This window comes from Pinus tabuliformis, chromosome 1_2 (assembly GCF_031772625.1).
Source record: "Pinus tabuliformis cultivar Carrire ecotype Pingquan chromosome 1_2, CPIR1, whole genome shotgun sequence".
NCBI classification, from domain to species: domain Eukaryota; kingdom Viridiplantae; phylum Streptophyta; class Pinopsida; order Pinales; family Pinaceae; genus Pinus; species Pinus tabuliformis.
In genome coordinates this window covers 1001623496-1001644172 of record NC_142298.1, presented here as the reverse complement: position 1 = coordinate 1001644172, position 20677 = coordinate 1001623496, and the positions used below count along the sequence as shown (strand labels likewise).

General features: G+C 38.5%; 2 protein-coding genes and 1 pseudogene across 3 annotated transcripts; 2 read left to right on the top strand and 1 right to left on the bottom strand.

Annotated features, from left to right (window-relative positions):
* Positions 1-263: 263 nt before the first annotated feature.
* LOC149209468 (uncharacterized) lies at positions 264-915 on the bottom strand. Its single transcript, XM_089398635.1, has 2 exons — positions 756-915; positions 264-637 (listed from the first exon to the last, which is right to left on the bottom strand). Exons 1-2 carry the CDS (start codon positions 913-915, stop codon positions 264-266), a joined length of 534 nt encoding a protein of 177 aa, XP_089254761.1.
* Positions 916-1854: 939 nt separating this feature from the next.
* Positions 1855-3599, top strand: LOC149209467 (coniferyl alcohol acyltransferase pseudogene; annotated as a pseudogene). The gene is made up of 2 exons (XR_016252220.1): positions 1855-2391; positions 2587-3599. The product of XR_016252220.1 is annotated as a coniferyl alcohol acyltransferase pseudogene (transcript).
* Positions 3600-18564: 14965 nt separating this feature from the next.
* Positions 18565-20397, top strand: LOC149209466 (uncharacterized). Its single transcript, XM_089394268.1, has 2 exons — positions 18565-19226; positions 19402-20397. Exons 1-2 carry the CDS (start codon positions 18618-18620, stop codon positions 20251-20253), a joined length of 1461 nt encoding a protein of 486 aa, XP_089250394.1. The 5' UTR covers positions 18565-18617; the 3' UTR covers positions 20254-20397.
* The last annotated feature ends 280 nt before the right edge of the window (positions 20398-20677 follow it).

Below are 20677 nucleotides of genomic sequence, written 5' to 3'. Positions count from 1 at the left end.
ATCTCTGATTCTTGGGTTCCTTTTATTGCTGAGCTTAACTGAACAAATTTGTTTCCTTGCTCTTCCATGATAGGGGTTTGGTTTCTAGGGGTTGTCTGGGGGCCATTGCCATTTGTATTGCCAGGTCGAAAGGCTTTGTGAGCATTTTTGGATCTTTTAACCTAAGTCCAACCTTCATCCTTGCTTTTCTCCCCTTCACTATTCTTTGGACAGTTTCGAGCAAAATGGCCATAGACCTGGCATTTCCTGCACTTAAATGGAAGCTACTCATAATCCAGCTTTTGAACTTGAGTGCAGCTTCCAACCCTGATCTTTACTGCTTTGGGCAAACCAGCCTCCAGGTAAAGTTCAACGCAGATTCTAGCACAGTCGTATTGGTCTTTGTTGTTTGCATGGTCGATGAATTTGCCCAAGGTGTTTCCGATATACTTTAGGGACTCCCAATTCCAACAATGCACTGGCAGGTTGGGCAGCCTAACCCACACAGGAACAACTGTGGGAACGTCAACTGCTGGGTCAAAATCGAGCATCCACTTGTTGAGATACAACCCCTGAGGGCCCATGAAATAGGGACCGTTCTGGAATATCAGATCCTTATCATCCTTATCAGTGAATTCAAACATAAAGAATCCCTTCCCTAGAAAATACGAGGTGACACCATTTTTAATCAGCGGAGCCCAATTTCTAGCAACCCAGCTCTCCGTGGTTTTGGGGAGGGCCAGAGGCAGTGGATTGTCCTACCAAAGCTCTCTCACCCAGAGAAAGGGCGACCTGGATCTGACCCTCAGGGTGGAGCGAAATCTTAGGGATGTCATCCAATCGTTTCATGAACTTTGCAGCCTCTGAAACTTTCTTCTTCGGGAGTTTGAGAAACGCTTCAGCATCAGAGGGGGGAGGCGGAGGGGGCGGCTCCATGGTTGCAGCAACCACAGATCCCAGCAGACAAGGCCGATCCCCTCAAGCTATCGTAGGACAAGCAGAGAGGAATAAATAGCCCCATCAAATCTAGAGCAGAGGATTAAGGCACCGCGCAGAGAGGCCAATGTGCTGCACAGGGAGCGCCGCACATAGCCAAAACGATCACGGGGCCGGATCAGGAGGCACCGCCTACAAGAGGACAGCGGAGTCCATCGAAGCAGCCAGAGGGCCGAGCCGATGGCCTCAGACGCAGAGGAGATGCAGAGCGGCGGCTAGGTCTCAGCCTTTTACTTTGTACTTTACTTTGGTTAGCATTTTGTAATCAGTTTTGAGGCATTTTGGCCAGAAATTAATATATCACTCTATCCATTTCTGTTAAAAAAAAAAAAAACACTTGATTTTAAAATAATTTCACATTGGGTATGAATAGGCTCAACCCTAGGTGTGCATGCAGCCCGTATCACAAAAATGGTTGATTATGACTGATTGGTATTTGAAAGCAACAGATTCTATTAAAACCAACAATTTGTAATCGAGGAAGCTTCAAGTTTTCTATATTACTCCAAAACTTTGTAATCGCGTAAGCTTCAAGGTTTCTATATTACTTAACGACTCCCAGCACGTTTTTATAACACTTTTCTAACTTATCACTTCAAAACTTTGAGAACGTTTTATGAAACTTTCGAAAACCCTCGGGACCGACCACTGACAACAGCACACAGCCACACATATGGAATCTGCCGCAATTTGAGATATACAGCCATATAAAAAAATATTAAAATATCTTCTCCGTGAGATTTGCACTTAAAAAATATCAATATCTCATTGCTTCTCGTGAAAAATGTCACCTCACTAACATTGTTTTTATATTCATAGCTCGTGGTGAAATTTATACCATAAAATTTCTATATATTCATAGCTTATCGTCAAATTTGTATTGTAAAAACGTTTTGGATCAAGCAAAAAGATAGGCTCCAACTTTATAAGGAGTTGTGTTTGCTTCCTGAAGCACTTGTGTTTTGGTTAGTTTTAGAGATGGCTCCGGCTTTCCTCTCAGGCAATGATTACAATGTAAAAGTACTTAGCAGGGATTTTGTAGTTAATGCTTATCCTGTGCAAGAGCATCGACTGACTTTGTCCAATTTGGATCTGACGATTCCTCCTGTTTCAGTTTGCGTTTTCTTATGTTATAAGAAGCCCACCACCAGATCAGTATCCTCCTTTGCAGAGGAGGCTACCCATGATCTGAAATGTTCGCTATCAGAGGCCTTGGTTTATTGCTATGTTTTTGCTGGCGAAATGATATCCAACAGCTCTGGGGAGCCGGAACTACTTTGCAACAACCAGGGTGTTGAATTCATTGATGCTACTTCGAACATGGGACTTGCTGAGCTGGACTTCTACAATCCTGATAAAACAGTGGAGGGGAAGCTCGTTCCTAAGCTTTCGAATAGCTCCGTATTTGCCAGCCAAGTAAGCTTTTGCGTATAATATTGTTTAGCGTGGTCTTATGACTCTATAGAGTTGTTTTGTTTTGGAAATTTCGGTCAGGAAATTCCATAATTTTTTTTTGCCTTTCTTAGAACTCGTCATTAGTTTACACTACACGTTGTCATTAGTTGACTTGAAAAGATTTTTATGGAAAATGATTGGTTTCTGTATTTTCAGGTAACAAAATTTAGTTGCGGAGGTATTATTATTGGGTGCACATTTGATCATAGGATTGCTGATGCATTTTCTACCCATATGTTTTTATTATCGTGGGCAAAGCTTTCTCGAAAGGAGTCCATTGAAACGTTGAAACCCAACTTTGTTCGATCAATATTACAAGCTCGACAGCCTCCTCATTATTGCTCTGCAATTGATGAAATGTATACGAGACACTCTTCTCTGCATTTAGAAAAATCCAAGAAACAAGATCCTCCTTCTTCTCCAGTTAGCAGGATCTATTACCTGACGGCCAGAGATGTTCAGGTTCTCAAAAGTAATGCAAGTCAACACGTTAAACAGTATAGCAAATTGGAAGTTATTGATCCTTAGTAAAGAGGTCCAGAGTGATAGGAATTGTAGTATAAGATGGTCGCACCCGTTTAACAAACATGGGAATGCCATCTAATTATTTTGGTAATGTATTATTATTACCTTTAATCGAAGCTCAGGCCGCAGATGTTATAAACCAACCACTGAGTTGGAGTGCTATGCTCATTCATAATGTTACATACAGTGCTGCAAATGAGGAACATTTTCAAAGCTTGATTGATTGGGTAGAGATGATCCGACCAGACCCTGGCTTAGCTACTATTTATTGCAGACAAGATATTGCATTATCCAATGGTCCAAGTATTTTGGTTTCTTCTGGCTTACGTTTTCCCTTGTCCAGGCTGGATTATGGATGGGGCAAACCTTTCTTTGGAAGCTACCATTTTCCTTGGGGTGGGGAGGCTGGCTATGTAATGCCACTACCAAGTTCTTTAGGAGATGGGAGTTGGGTAGCATACATGCATCTTCCTCTGGATCAACTAGAGGCCATTGAGTCGCATGTGGACTGCCTTTTCCATCGTATTAGTTCAAATTTCTTAGGACCGTATTGATTTATAAAATGTTTTAAATTTCTGAGTACTGTATTGATTTATAAAAGTTAAAACATTTTATAGTTATTATTATTATATTTTTCTTAATCATCCGTAGTTGTGATTGCATTATAAATTTTTTTTGTTAGTGTGTGGAGAGTTGCTTTAAAATTTAATGATGTTATCAATAACACTACATTTAAAGATGATAAAATAACATTTTGATAAAATAATATTTATATTAACAAATTAAAATGTACTAATAATAAAAATATTTAATATTGGTTATATATAAAATATTTTAATTCCTATTTTCAAGTTTTTTTGTTTATTAGGTTATGTGAGTCCTAATATGACTCGCATGGCTAACCCATGGTTTGAATAGCAGAAACTCAAGGGCATCTAACCTAGGGATCACACCTAACATAGGCCAAACTAGCTCTTAACATCATTGTTTCCTCTACTCCTCGTGGGCCAAATTTCCAGATTCATTTTGAATAAATTTTATATAGAGATAAAGTAATTGAAATTAAAAAAATTATAGTTTTTTGTGTAAATACTTTGTACTTTTAGAACAAAAACATGAAGATGGCGCACAATGCTAGGGTTTTTCAGCTTTCTGAAGCCAAGTGGGTCGCCACCACACTGGTTGATCTTGACATTGCAACTCTTGACAACCTTGCCTATGGCCAAAGTCTGGTCCTATTTATCTCGGTAGATGGGATAGGCTTGTTCTTTCGGGTCTCTCCTCGGAAATGGTTGAAAGGCTTCATCATATCCTTAAAAGAGACCAAAGAGACCAAGAGTGGCGGAAGTACTATTTTTTCAATTTATCATTTATATTGGGCCACCTTTGCTCGAGAAGAAGCTTTTCGAAGCACCCACAAGTCATTTTTCGATGGAATTTGTGTTTGGGTCTTCTTAATGGAGTCAGCGCGACGGACACAAAAACATGCCATGGCCACCTCTGGAAGTGCGATCGCTGGCTTGGTGGAAGATTTGTTAGTGAAGAGCACTGCTAATAAGGCATTGAACGACAAGAAGAGATTGGAAACAAGCGGAGCAATCATCGCCGATGCCTACACAGTCCAGTTTGGCACATGCCAAGTCCCTTACAATTTCACTAGCTGCCAAGATATGGCCAAGACCAAGCATGCATAGATGATCACAGATGGGACAAGGTAGAGGAGGCTAATCTCCCAGGCAGAAACAATTTGCAGCAAATGGAAGGGTTTTTCGATTATTTGCTACTTCGGTGGCCTAAATCTGGCAGATCTGTCTACTGGAAGAAGGGATTTCCAAATTTTTGTGGAAACACCAACAGGAACATCAATCAACTTGTGGACTTGAATGGAATCACTAGTGAAAGATATGAAATTTGTGATTTATAAACAAATGGCATTCCATCGGATCTACAAAAGTTGATATATGTGGGAAGATCCATGTAGGACCATGGGCAATTACTAGACTATGGCGTAGAACAAAATTCCGTGATCATCATTAATGTGAAGTTGCAGGGGGTTCGACATGATCTAATATTCCCAAGGGATCGGGGTTAACCAAAGGTCCAACCAATGGATTTACGTCATTTAAATATGCCCTCAAGGGAAAGGCTATAGGATTAGGTAAACCTGAACAAACCCTCAATATTCCTGGGCCTTATATTGTAGAGTAGATGAATGAAATTCTGGAAATGATAGTAGATCTAGCAAAAATCAATAATATATATACAACATATCAGTCCCGAGCAATCATTGCAGGTTCAATGGTTTCTGGCCAAAACTTGTGGATCCTTTTTAGTGGATCTTTACGACTTGGATAATAAATTAAGATATTCACTTATGCTCAAAGGGTTTCTTCATTGTAAAATTTGAATCATCAGAGATCAAAGATTAGGTGTTACATGAGGGTCCTTGGTTTTGGGAAAACACGAGATTATTTATTACCCCATGGTTCGCATGTTTTGATGCTAATACAATGGTAGTCTCTAAAATACTGATTTGGGTAAGACTTCATAACTTACCCCTTCACTTCTGGAACCCAAAAGTACTGGAAGGAATCAGCAACATGTTGGGGAGATACATTAAGTTGGATACACAAAGCACTGAAGAAGCAATTTACACTTTTTCTAGGACATGTGTTGAGGTAGACCTCAGTAAAGGATTGCCTGATCATATCCTTTTGACACACAACAACCAATGCTCATCCTTGTTCTTAGATTATGAGAACATTACATTTAGATGTCGTCTCTGCCTTAAAACTAAATATCTACAAACTACATGTCCTTTGGCAAAGAAAGATCCCAGGAGGAAAAAGAAGCTTGTCAAAAATCCAAAGGGGTGGCGTTTCCCAACACCACAACCCGACGAAGAAGAGGACTTCAGACCCTCCATCACTGAGGAAATCCCAAATCCACAGACATCTTCAACGAATGAAGAAATGATCCAACATGGAATAAGGGGGTCAACTCCGCAAAATCCAAGAGTAGAAGGTCACTCAAGCCATGAAATGCCGAAGGAGAATGTGGTAGTAGGACTCAAACGTCCTTATACATCTAGGAGTTCAGACTCAGATAAGGAACATCTGAGGCAAACATAAGAGAATCAACTAATTATTGTAACAACTACTCCTGATCAAGGAGGATGGTGAAAAGTAGAAAAGAAGAAAGAGAGAAAAGGGTGACTAAGATTTTTTGCTTAGCCCCATTTTTATTTTATATTTTATAGTTTTTTTTGGCTTTGTTTCTATGGGCACCAACTTTTTGAGTTGTGCAACTTGGGACAGTAAAGGAATGCACTGTGTAGATCTACTACTATAACTTTTTATAATTAATAGAAAGTTATGATTTTTCCATGGAAAAAATATTACTTTGTACTTTTTACTATTAGGGAGATGCATAATTCATTTATGTTAAACTGACATGTATTATTTAAATAACTTACATTAATAACAAAAAGATATTTTAGTTTTATCCATAAAGAAAATATTTTAATGTCCATATTAATAACATAATTTTAAATGAATTTGATAAAAAGAGAGATAAAATACTTGAATTAAAAAAGTTCTTTTGAATGAAATTATAAGAAATTTCAATGTAAGTTATAAATGAAATATTTTAATAAGCAATTTAAGTAAAATAATGTTAATGAAATGTTTCAATATGAGCTCTAAGTAAAGGTTAAGTAAATATTTCAATATCAAATAAGAGAGAGAGAGAGAGAGAGAGAGAGAGAGAGTTCTTATTCCATTGATAGGGGATTTCTAATTCAAGATATGAGGGAGATTAGTTGACATGTAACATTTCAAAAAATATTTAAAATAAATACATATCTATTTAGAGAGAGTAGGAGAGAAAATTGATGTATATGTTTTATAAAGTAAATGAAAATAACTAGTTCTTTATGGTTACAATATGTTGTTAATGTGTTGCTGAACATGAAGGAGATGTGCATGTGTGTCTAAGTTGAGAGAGAGAGAGAGAGAGAGAGAGAGAGAGAGAGAGAGAGAGAGTCTATATTATATAAATAAATGAATTTTATTTATTTTCTTATGGTTAAAACACCATAAACATTATATTAGTGTGTTGTTCAAGATAAATGACATTTGTAATTCCTTCAATACTTAATATGAAGTTGACATGTAACATTTAATATATATATATTCAAGATAGATCCATGTTGATCTCAAATTTATCAAACACCAAGATAGATCAAATATTTGGTTTGCACCTCAATAGATTTGATCCCTCTTGACACTTGATAAATTCGAGGTTGTCAAGCCCTAGAGTTGGGCATGCCTTTAACCAAGATGCATACCATGGGCGAAATCTACATTTCATAATTTGTGATTAAAATATCACAAGAAATGTGATGAAAGAGGATGTTGGGTGAGAATGCACCAACACGAGGTGTCGAAAAATTAGCACTTGGGGTTTCTATTGTGCACATGTGGGCATCTTGGTGGAATAATGGATGTGGGTGATGAAGCACTCGGCTTGGTTGAATGATGGGTGAGGAGGCTTAGGACAACAACATTATGAGTAGTGTGGATGCCCCAATACATGGGCCAAAATGCCCCTATATGAGTGACCAAGTGGTGGATGAGGTCGGCCTGGGATGAATTGGACCAATGAGAGGGCATCCTAGTAGAATGATGCTGGGATGAGTCCCAAGATGAGTGAGCCAAAATTTGGTGCCACCAGGACAGGATGAGCTAGGTGAGTTGAAACTTGGCATCGGTCAAGACATAACAAGATGAGGGTGCCTGAGACAAGATGAGTCGAGGGCACGCTGAGATGAGATGTAATGAGTCAAGGACATAATATGATTCAGATGGAATGACTTTTGGTACCAAGAGGGATGAATTTTGAGGGCACTTGGGTGGAACAAGTGTTGACCTGACCTAAGAAGCCCGACACCTAGGCGAGCTAACTTGCACAATGATGTGGAACAAATGAACTTAGACCATAAAAAGGTGGGATGAGTTGCATAAACATATAAATCGCATTGTGTAATGAGGAATCCACCAACTCAATGAAAGTATCGAAGTCACATGCATAAGAACTGTTTGAAGAGGAGAAAAGTTTGAGATGAAGGGGAGTTGGCAAGGGATGTTTGGGCCTACGGTTGTGTAGGGCCTAAAGGTAGAGGCAAGACAACCAAACCGACTTGACTGAGAAGGGGAGCTGACTCGTCTTGAAAGAGTGACGATCCACAATAATGTAGTTGGGTGGTTCGATCGGGTCATCAAGTCAGGTATTAGTTATCTTTGCAAATTTTATAGATTTTGGCTTTGATATTTGGTTGGACCGAACCATTTTCTCAAGGAATTATTGTACATATAAATTTTAATAAAAGAAAAAGGTCATATGGTCGTTTCCATTGAAATTATGCATTCATATGATGATGATGTTATCTTGCATATGATGTTCATGATTTTTGTTAATGGAAGATGATGTGACAATGTTATTATTGTTCTATGTTTGATGAATTCTACACATTAATAATAATATAGAGAATAACATGGGTAATACACTGTGATGCGCAGTCTGGGTGAAGTAATAATGTACTATTCTAGGATACTGGGAAACATGTTATTGCTACACACTCGAGGGATCATGGTGTGTCCAAGAGGTTCCTTGTGACCGTAGGAATCAAACATGTTTGCAAAGATTCAATTATAAAATAATCCAATGATACATCACCATAAATACTCGTGCCTATAACATGAAACTTGAATAACTCATTGTGGGAACAATAATATCCCAATGTGATAATTTTAATATTGTTTGAAAACTGAAATAGCCTCCTAAATTACAAATAGAAAAATTGTACTTAAACTAAATTTGCTTGATCAAAAGTAGGGATCTTTCTCCTTTGGACCTGAAATACAATATGAAGTGCTTAGAAATGATGATAGGATCTAATCAAACCTATCAATCCCTGTTGATGAGTAGACATTGAAATCCTAATGGAAACAAATATGTAGAAGAATAAATGAGAGGGAAAGTTGAGCAAGATGATTTACAAGATATTATAAAGGATAGTGACTTGGTAGTAATTGATATGATCCACGTGAATCTTGGGATTAGATTTATAAATCCTTCCTATTCATCTCACATGAATTGTTGGAGGGAATTTATAATGATTTATAAAGAAATGGTCTTCTCATAGTGTTTTTGTATGAAGTAGAAATAGCCACAAAACCTTGCATATGTTATACACAATGTAGTTTTTGGTTACCATCTAATTACTTAGCCATTGTGTTGTGTCATTGCCCAATCATCTGTGTGCAACCAATACCTTCCAGTTTCACCTCATGATATGTCCAATTGGATACCACATGTCATAGGAATAAATACCAAAGGAACTTATTATAAAAGTGATAGGAGAAATATCAATAATGCAAGGATGATGTGAGATGTGGGAATTTCGAAAATATCATAAGTGTGCAAAGGAACAAAAAAATAACACAGTGGCAAAAGTTTAAAATAAATAAATGGATCGAATAATGATAAAAATGGAGATGATGACAATGAAAGTTTAAAATGGATCAATGGAAAATGGTGATATCTTTGGCATATGACCTTTGTTTTTTATTTTGTAAAATTCTAGATGAAGCTGAGACATAGGGATATCTAAAGAGAGGATGAACACAACTGATTAATTCCTTATTAACCCTTTAATTTTCCAAAGGCAAAAACCATCTTGGATATACTTTTATAGGTAAGAACCACATCTTGAAATTGATTTTTAAACTATTAAATTTTTTGGGTCTTCATGAGGGTCATCTCACATATTAAAAAGAGAAAAAAATCAGGCTTCAATTTGATTAAGGAATGTTGATCAACACTGGGTCAAGAGCTTATTACTCAGGTTGAGCCACATTTATTTTTTCATTTAATTGGAGCATGGATCTTCTAAAGAAGACTCCACCACCATTTGATTTCCACAGAGAAATGAGATTCAATAAAAGATGAATAACCAAGATTTGATATATTATCACCAGTTCTAGAAATCTTATACATATAAAGCACACCCTCATCATCTTCCTTGAGCCTAATAAAATTTGAGACAATAAGGCCAACATAATTATCCCATTCAACTACTTTTGAACTGATTAGCCAAATATTGACCAATGATTTCCAACCAAATTTGCCACAGATATAGGGGTTTTTGTGTCAACTTGGGAGAAAATACTAGCCCAGTGGAGAAAATCAAAGGGAGGGGTTGATAAATGATAATATTCACTTGCACTTGGCCATGGATCTTCCCATAACTTTAATTTCCTTTCATTACCAATATTCCATACAATCCAATTGCCTATCAAAAGGAAAGAAAAGACAAAGGGTTTCCAAAAAACCCTTTAAACAATTTTTTGGGGTGCCTATAGTAATCCTTAGTAGAGTCATTGTGTAAATATTTAAATTCAAAAACATGATCCCATAAAGAGGTGTTATGTAAGTCACCATAAGTTGTAGACAACCATAAATTTGCTAAAAAGGAAAATATTTTTAATGCCCTACTCACCTAAATTCTTGGGGGACACCAAATGAATCCACTTCACTAGAGTAATACTACTAGTTTTATAAGAGCTACCCCATAGGAACTGAAAGGATTTTTTTCTTGATTTTAGATAATATACCATTTTTCACTGAATAAATCAACATCCAATACTTAGGGATTCTTTCAAGGATGGCCTTGAGTAGAACTAAACTCCCTCTTCCGAGCAAGAGTCTGTTCATTTAGAGTAAAAATCAAGCTTCAATTTTGTTATACAACCACAACTAATTAGTGAACTTATGATTATTTAGATTTAAACAAAATCCTATATACTTAAATCCTTCATTCAAATCCTTTTACAGGAAAGGAAATAAAATCTCAACCTAATAAGGAGAGCATTAGGAAGAGCATTGGATATGAGAAAGGATTAATTGATATTCACCTTCATACTCATTTATTTATAAAACAAGTCTAAAACAATTTTCAGAGATGAGAGGTCCCTCAACAATCTAGGAAAGTGTTGTGCTATACAATAACCTGTTGAAAATTGGCAACAAGAAATTGCTAAAAATAGAAGTGCTAAAAATAGCAGTTTGGGAATTAGTGTTAGATTGGCAACCGGGAATGAAAAATGAAAGTGCTAAAAATAGAAGTTCTATTTTTAGTAGTTCAAGTTGGATTCCTATTTTTAGACAATCCCTGGTTTAAAATAGGAAGTAAAATTTGAATTTGGTCTTACCAGTAGTTTGAATATTAATTAATGAATTCTCCATGAGTTAATTAGTTAAGGGAAATCAAACTTGAAGTCTTTGTGAGAACATGCAATAATTTCTCCACTAATTGGGGAATGTGTCCTTGATTTGCTCCACTAATTGAGGAATTAAGGATGAGTTCTATATTGAGAGGATCAATTGAATTAGTTTAACTTAGTCAAGTTCAGTTAGATTAATTTAATAGGTTGTTAAATTAATGAGATACAGTTTGTTAATGCTTGAATGCATGTGACAACTGTTATTTTTAGATAATTGAGTATTATCTCATGGGTAACTGATGCATGGCAATTCATACAGAGATCTAGTTGAGATCAGAGAAGGGACAATGTACTATTAGTTGGATGAATACTTTTCCTATAATGGAAGCTCATCCATGATGAGGATTTATCTCCTTCAAGTTTGTGCAGTTAGATCAGAGGTTAGTGAGTGTGTGAAGAGGCCAATTCACACAGGTGGTAGCACTGGACCCCAAGGAAACTACACAAGGAAATAAGAGGCTTGGAGGGTAGAGGAGAAGGTTTGTGAGAAGCCTTTGACTATCTATGAGCAGCAGAGGGATTGTATTGAGAGCTGGATAGCTTCTGAGCTCAGGCTTTGTGTAATCCGGACTATATTTCCACTTATATGATAATATAGAGATGGGGTTTTAGGCAGGTGCTTTCCCCGGGTAAATTCTTCTTTGTTATGTGTGATTGATTCCTTCTTATCAATTATATGTGTTCTTATTGATGTTGCTCATGTTCGATTAAGCTTTCGCTAAATTGTTTGTAGAAGTAGATCAAGTGTTTTGCTTTAGTACATTTCATTACCAGGTGATCTACAATGGGAATTGCAACATGGTATCAGAGCTAGCTGATTTGTAGAAAAAATTCTACATGGTATCAAAGCTAGCTGATTTGTAGGAAAAATTATATAAAATTCTACATGGTATCAGAGCACAGGTGATCAAGGAGAGAACAAGACACTAAGAGGAGATTTCAAAGTTTTGAGTTTTGGGCTGAGAGTTTGCAGAGCAGATTTGAAAATTTCTAGACAAAATTTTCAGAAATAAATTGACTGAATCAAAGTTCGAATGAGGGAGATATCGCTGATTTAAAATAAGCTCTTTTTCTAGAAAATTTCGTGATTGCGGGAAAGTGGAAATAGATTGGTGTGCTAGCCAAGAACCTGTATGCATTTGAGGTACAAGATTCATGCAAAGCCTTGAGGAGCAAGGCAAAGGTTAGAGACTTGGTGGCTAAGAGGGAGAGTATATTACCTCTCAAAATGCAGTGCCAGAAGAAGTCTCAGACAATTGTGGAGTAGCCATGATTGGTTCAACAACTTTAGGAGGTTGTGGAGTAGCCACAATAGGGAAAGTTGAGAGGAGTTCGAGTAGAGACATTTTCTCATGAATAGACCTCCAGTAGGGGGAAACTTCGAGCCAGGTGGGCAGAGGGATCACATGTAGCCACACCTCCAGGTAGGAGGTGGGGCGATGTGGAGTGATCGTCCCATGGAGGAGGGGCAGGATCCTTGAGGTACCCAACCTCTTGGATGAGACCTTGCTACGGGAGCCCCGATGTGGAGTAGTAGGAACTGACTGATTAGGTAGAGAGAGATGCGGATGGAGCGGTAGAGAGAGATATAGTGCAGGGAATCCTAGGACAACATAGGGCATGCAAGCTGCAACAATGTGAGAGGCACAAGTATGTTGCACTGTGTAGGGTAACACAGAGAAGGGTGTAGCGGTGTGAGATGCATGGAGATGTTGCAGCAACACAGAGGTTACAGAGGGAGCACTTATCAGTAGCAGGTAGAGCTTCAGCATCAGAGTATGTTTCAAGCCCAACAGAGAGGTTAGTTGGGAGTTTTTTTGTTCTGAGAGTTACTGGAGCAACCACACTTGGTAGATGTGTTGCATGTAGAACATTCTAGGGGTACATGATTGGGTTCGAGAGGAAGCCTTTCTTGTTGAGAGGGAGTGTTGAAAATTGGCAACAAGAAATTGCTAAAAATAGAAGAGCTAAAAATAACAGTTTGGGCATCAGTACTGGATTGGGCAGCAGGGAATGAAAAATGGAAGTGCTAAAAATAGAACTTCTATTTTTAGCAGTTCAAGTTGGATTCCTATTTTTAGACAGTCCCTGGTCTAAAATAGGAAGTAAAATTCGAATTTGGTCTTACCAGTAGTTTGAATATTAATTAATTAATTCTCCATGAGTTAATTAATTAAGGAAAATCAAACTTGAAGTCTTTGTGAGAACATGCAATAATTTGTCCACTGATTGGGGAATGTGTCCTTGATTTGCTCCATTGATTGAGGAATTAAGGATGAATTCTATATTGAGAGGATTAGTTGACTTAATTTAACTTAGTAAAGTTTAGTTAGATTAATTTAACAAGTTGTTAAATTAATGAGATACAATTTGTTAATGCTTGCATGCATGTGACGACTGTTATTTTCAGATAACTGAGTATTCTCTCATGGATAACTGATGCATGGCAGTTCAGACAAAGACCCAGTTGAGATCAGAGAAGGGATAGTGTACTATTAGTTGGATGAATATTTTTCCTATAAAAGAAGCTCATCCATGATGAGGATTTATCTCCTTCAAGTTTGTGTAGTTAGATTAGAGGTTAGTGAGTGTGTGAAGAGGCCAATTCACAGAGGTGGTAGCACTAGACCCCAAGGAAACTACACAAGGAAAAATGAGGCTTGGAGGGCAGAGTAGAAGGTTTGTGAGAAGCCTTTGACTGACTATGAGTAGCAGATGGATTGTACTGAGAGCTAGATAGCTTCCGAGCTAAGGCTTTGTGTAATCCTGAAAAATATTTCCACTTGTATGATAATACAAAGATGGGGTTTTAGGCAAGTGCTTTCCTCAGGTAAATTCTTCTATGTTATGTGTGATTGAGTCCTTCTTATCAATTATATGTGTTCTTATTGATGTTGCTCATGTTTGATTAAGCTTCCGCTAAATTGTTTGTAGAAGTAGATCAAGTGTTTTGCTTTAGTACATTGCATTACCAGGTGATCTATAGTGGGAATTTCTACATGGTATCAGAGCTAGCTGATTTGTAGAAAAAGTTCTACATGGTATCAAAGCTAGCTGATTTGTAGGAAAGATTATACAAAATTCTACATGGTATTAGAGCGCAGATGATTAAGTAGAGAACAATATACTAAGAGGAGATTTCAAAGTTTTGAGTTTTGCACTGAGAGATTGCAGAGCAGATTTGAAAATTTCTGTAAAAAATTTTCACAAATAAATCGGCTGAATCGAAGTTCGGATGACGGAGATATCACTGATTTAAAATCAGCTCTTTTTCTAGAAAATTTCGTGATGGCGGGAAATTGGAAATAGATTGGTGTGCTAGCCAAGAACCTGCATGCACTTGAGGTACAAGATGCATGCAAAGCCTTGAGGAGCAAGGCAAAGGTTAGAGACTTGGAGGTTGAGAGGGAGAGTATATTACCTCTCAACATGCAGTGCCAAAAGAAGTCTCAGACAATTGTGGAGTAGCCACGTTTGGTGCAACAACTTCAGGAGGTTGTGGAGCAACCAAAATAGGGGAAGCTGAGAAGAGATTGAGTCGAGACATCTAGTCATGCAGAGATCTTTAGTAGGGGGAAACTTCGAACCAGGTGGGGAGAGGGATCACATGTAGCCATACCTCCAGGCAGGATCGTCCCATGGAGTAGGGGAAGGATCCTTGAGGTACCCAACCTCTTGGATGAGACCTTGCTACGGGAGCCCCGATGTGGAGTAGTAGGAATTGACTGATTCGGTAGAGACAGATGTAGATGGAGCGGCAGAGAGAGCTACAGTGCAGGGAATCCCAGGACGACGCAGAGCATGCAGGCTGCAACAATGATAGAGGCACAAGTGTGTTGCACTGTGCAGGGTAGCATAGAGAAGGGTGCAACTGTGTGAGATGCATGGAGATGTTGTAGTAGTGCAGAGGTCAGAGAGGGAGCACTTGTTAGTAGCAGGTAGCGCTTCAGCATCAGAGTATGTTTCTATTCCAAAAGAGAGGTCAGTTGGGAGTTTTTTTGTTCCGAGAGTTGCTAAAGCAACCACACTTGGTAGATGTGTTGCATGCAGAACATTCTAGAGGTACATGATCAGGTTCGAGAGGAAGCCTTTCTTGTTGAGAGGGAGTGTTGAAAATTGGCAACAAGAAATTGCTAAAAATAGAAGTGCTAAAAATACCACTACTAAAAATAGCAGTTTGGGCATCAGTGCTGGATTGGGCAATAGGGAATGAAAAATGGAAGTGCTAAAAACAGAAGTTCTATTTTTAGCAATTCAAGTTGGATTCCTATTTTTAGACAGTCCCTGGTCTAAAATAGGAAGTAAAATTTGAATTTGGTCTTACCAACAGTTTGAATATTAATTAATTAATTCTCCATGAGTTAATTAGTTAAGGAAAATCAAACTTGAAGTCTTTGTGAGAACATGCAATAATTTGTTCACTGATTGGGGAATGTGTCCTTGATTTGCTCCACTGATTAAGGAATTAAGGATGAGTTCTATATTGAGAGGATCAGTTGACTTAGTTTAACTTAGTCAAGTTCAGTTAGATTAATTTAACAAGTTGTAAAATTAATGAGATACAACTTGTTAATGCTTGCATGCATGTGACAACTGTTATTTTCAGATAATTGAGTATTCTCTCATGGATAACTGATGCATGTCAATTCAGACAGAGACCCAGTTGAGATCAGAGAAGGGACAGTGTACTATTAGTTGGATGAATATTTTTCCTCTAAAGGAAGCTCATCCATGATGAGGATTTATCTCCTTCAAGTTTGTGCAGTTATATCAGAGGTTAGTGAGTGTGTGAAGAGGCCAATTCACACAGGTGGCAGCACTAGACCCCAAGGAAACTGCACAAGGAAATAGGAGGCTTGGAGGGTAGAGGAGAAGGTTTGTGAGAAGCCTTTGATTGTCTATGAGCAGCAGAGGGATTGTACTGAGAGCTGGATAGCTTCCGATCTAAGGCTTTGTGTAATCCGGACTATATTTCCACATGTATGATAATACAGAGATGGGGTTTCAGGCAGGTGCTTTCCTCGGGTAAATTCTTCTGTGTTTTGTGTGATTGATTCCTTCTTATCAATTATATGTGTTCTTATTGATGTTGTTCATGTTCGATTAAGCTTCCACTAAATTGTTTGTAGAAGTAGATTAAGTGTTTTGCTTTAGTACATTGCATTACCAGGTGATCTACCGTGGGGATTTCTACATGGTATTAGAGCTAGCTGATTTGTCGAAAAAGTTATACATGGTGTCAAAGCTAGTTGATAGGTAGGAAAAATTATACCAAATTCTACATGGTATCAGAGCACAGGTGGTCAAGGAGAGAACAATATACTAAGAGGAGATTTCAAAGTTTTGAGTTTTGGGCCGAGAGTTTGTAGAGCAGATTTGAAAATTTTTGTACAAAATTTTTAGAAATAAATCGGCTGAATCGGAGTTCAGATGAGGGAGATATCACTAATTTAAAATCAACTCTTTTTCTAGAAAATTTCATGATTGTGGGAAAGTGGAAATAGATTGGTGTGCTAGCCAAGAACCTGTATGCACTTGAGGTACAAGATGCATGCAAAGCCTTGAGGAGCAAGGCAAAAGTTAGAGACTTGGTGGTTGAGAGTGAGAGTATATTACCTCTCAACATGCAGTGCCAGAAGAAGTCTCAGATAATTGTGGAGTAGCGACGATTGGTGCAGCAACTTTAGGAGGTTGTGGAGCAGCCACAACAGGGGAAGCTGAGAGGAGATCGAGTAGAGACATGTACTCATGTAGAGACCTCCAGTAGGGGGAAAGTTCAAGCTATGTGGGCAGAGGGGTCACAAGCAGCCATACGTCCAGGTAGGAGGTGCGGTGATGTGGAGTGATCGTCCCGTGGAGGAGGGGTAGGATCCTTGAGGTACCCAACCTCTTGGATGAGACCTTGCTACGAGAGCCCTGATGTGGAGTAGTAGGAACTGACTGATTCAGTAGAGACATATGCAGATGGAGTGGCAGAGAGAGCTACAATGTATGGAATCCTAGGACAGTGCAGAGTATGCAGGATGTAGTAATGTGAGAGGCACAAGAGTGTTGCACTGTGCAGGGTAGCACAGAGAAGGGTGCAACGATGAGAGATGCATGGAGATGTTGCGGTAGCGTAGAGGTCAGAGAAGGAGCACTTGTCAGTGGCAAGTAGAGCTTCAGCATTAGAGTATGTTTATAGCCCAACAAAGAGGTCAGTTGGGTGTTTTTTTGTTCTGAGAGTTGCTGGACCAACCACACTTGGTAGATGTGTTGCATGTAAAAAATTCCAAAGGTACATGATTGGGTTCAAAAGGAAGCCTTTCTTGTTGAGAGGGAGTGTTGAAAGTTGGCAACAAGAAATTGCTAAAAATAGAAGTGATAAAAATAGCAGTTTGGGCATCGGTGTTGGATTGGGCAACAAGGAATGAAAAATGGAAGTGCTAAAAATAAAAGTTCTATTTTCAGCGGTTCAAGTTGGATTCCTATTTTTAGACAGTCCCTGGCCTAAAATAGGAAGTAAAATTCAAATTTGGTCTTACCAGAAGTTTGAATATTAGTTAATTAATTCTTTATGAGTTAATTAGTTAAGGAAAATCAAACTTGAAGTCTTTGTGAGAACATGCAATAATTTGTCCACTGATTGGGGAATGTGTCCTTGATTTGCTCCACTGATTGAGGAATTAAGGATGAGTTCTATATTGAGAGGATCGGTTGACTTAGTTTAACTTAGTTAAGTTTAGTTAGATTAATTACGCCGTAAGGCGTTCCCTCTGAGATCAACTCCCCTCTCTGCTTACTTGTCATCTTGTAAGCCACACGATTATATGTTAGACGATTGCAACAATTTCAGCCGTTGATGGTTGATTCAAAAGGGTTGCCCAAATGGTTTGGGCGTTTCATTTGGCATCGAATAGTTTCATTTTCTTCGAAATATCAGGGGTTTGAGATAGGCGTAAGGGATACAAGGCGTACTTTGTTTTGAAAAATTTTCTCCGTTAATTATTTTCTCTGAGTCTGAGTACTTGTAGCAGAAGGCATGAATTCTCAAGGAAAGGGTTCGCTGGAATCGGTGGATTATGCATTCCTTGGTAGGATATTAGATTGGGCTGGGCTTTTCACGCAGGCAGGAATTCATAATCGGCGCTGCAAGCGGTGGATTATGCATTCCTCGGCAGGACATTAAATTGGGGACGATGTGTTATCTGGGCAAAATGCTTCAGATCCAGGGAAGACACCCAATTACATTAAATTGGGGACGATGTGTTATCTGGGAAAAATGCTTCAGATCCAGGGAAGACACCCAATTCTGAGCCAGGTGATATAGTATTACCAATGTTATCAGACACCAGTGATAATTTGAAGTCCTGTAGTGCTGTGGAGACAGAAATTGCCATGGGAGAGCAGTCTGGGGGTGCAGAGAATAATAATTTGGTAGTTGATCAGTCTGGGGGTGCACAGAATATTAATTTGGTAGTTGATCAGCGTGGGGGTGCAGAGAATATTAATTTGGTGGTTGATCAGTCTGGGGGAGCAGAGAATATTAATTTGGTAGTTGATGGTCTTTCCAGGGATGACAGTTGTCCCTCTAGGCCTGATGGTTCAATTGTGTCTGCTTCATGGGAAGAGGAGGAAGGTTCCAAAGGTAGAGAAGTGCTGGTAGAGCAGGGATTGGAAGCTTATGTAGCCGTACATAGTTCTCCTTCAAGCTTCACCAATGATATGGACTCTCCTTCCTTACAAGGGGAATCAATTAGTGTTTATGCTATTAGAGGTCTTGCACCTGAACACAGTGGTATAGGGAATTCACTTTCTGAATTGGGAAAAGATGAAGATAGCATGCCATACAGAGATCCTAAATTGCAAGAGCAAGTACACGCTCTGGAGAGCACCGATGTTGAGCTTGCAATTCTTGAGTTTGATAATGCAAATGAATTAGAACAGGTAAATCTAAATTTTTCTGAAGGCTCTTAAGAGAGCCAAAAAGCTCATTTGGAGGACAAAGTTGCTGCAGGGGATGAAATAAACTCGTTTGCTGTTTTGATTTTCTTATATATTGGGCACTGAGGATGTCTTTATTCATTTATAAGCTCACCTTGTTTTGGTTAGGGTTTTGCAGGAAGTCAGGTCTCCAGTTCTGGACTTGAAAAATGATGAACATGGAGAGCTACGGGGAGCTGCACAGTGTAGTGAGGATATACCTGTTGCATTTTTAAAAAATTGCAGTTCACAGCCTTCTCATGTTGATACCCTACATCACTTCAAAGGTGACAAGAATAGGAATATGAGCATGGACGAGTCCTTTGTGGATGCGCTTGACCATCTGACGGAAAGTAGAAGTGCAAGTCTGGAAGAGTCTAGTTTTCTTCTGAAGGGTAATTTTCTTGAGAAGGAAGGTCAGTTATCAAAACTTTATGCATGCGGTGAAGAAGCTGAAAAACCCGCTTCACTACTTGTAGAACAAGAGCAATTGAGACAGATGGCTCATGACTTGGAACAGGAGAAATTAGAAATGGCAAATACCTCGGATGACTTGAGATCCCAGCTGCAAAGCAAAACCCTGGAAATTACACAACAGAATCTTCATGATTCCATTGAACAGAAAGGTACACTTGCAGTTGCCAGTGATTCTGAGACAAAAGTGACTTACATTGAAGACTTGGAAAAAGCAACTGGTTTGTTGGAAGAGAAACCCCAGATATCTCAAACAGATGGGGAACATTTGACAAAGAATGGGAATCAATGTCCACTTGATTTTAAGACTCTGCGACAGAAATTAGAGGATCTTGAAGCAGAGAAAGCAGCCGCTTTTTCTAAAATCAAGGAAGCTGAACAAAATGTACGAGTGGAATCAGTGGGTGAAATCAAAGAAGGTAAGGCTTGTCTTGAAGTTGAAGTTGAAAGATTTATCAAGAGAGCCAAGGACAGAGAAGAAAATTATATTGAAATGTTAGAAAAACTCAGAACTTAAGAACAAAGTCTCAACGATGAAAATCACAATCTTTTAACGAAGCTTGATGAGCATGCAAAGAATATGGCAAAGGCAGAACAAGAAAATCAGCTTGTAAGAAATGAATTGGCTGAAATGAGACCTGTTCTAGATGAAGCTATTAAAGCTAAAGAACAGATTACAAGAGATTTGAATGTTATAAGCTGGAGACATGTTCTACAATGGTTGAAAAAGAACAACTTGAGACAGAAGCTATGAGAACAAGGCAGCTGACTGATGAAATTAATGGTCAAATATCTCAACTTAGTGATGAAATGCATGAAATAAAGGCTGAAAAGGTTAAAGCGATGAATGATCTTGATGAATTCAAGGTCTGGGTCAAAAAATTAGAAATTGAGAGAGCAGAGCTATCTGAAGATCTTCATGTAGTGAGAGCTGAGCTGGA

Excerpts from the sequence above, each read along its gene's own strand:
- LOC149209466 (XM_089394268.1), top strand. The coding sequence starts at position 18,618 with ATGTTATCAGACACCAGTGATAATTTGAAGTCCTGTAGTGCTGTGGAG. Across the intron at positions 19,227-19,401 it reads ATGCAAATGAATTAGAACAG|GAAGTCAGGTCTCCAGTTCT; the intron begins GTAAATCTAAAT and ends AGGGTTTTGCAG.
- LOC149209468 (XM_089398635.1), bottom strand. The coding sequence starts at position 915 with ATGGAGCCGCCCCCTCCGCCTCCCCCCTCTGATGCTGAAGCGTTTCTC. Across the intron at positions 638-755 it reads CCAGGTCGCCCTTTCTCTGG|GGAAGGGATTCTTTATGTTT; the intron begins GTGAGAGAGCTT and ends CGTATTTTCTAG.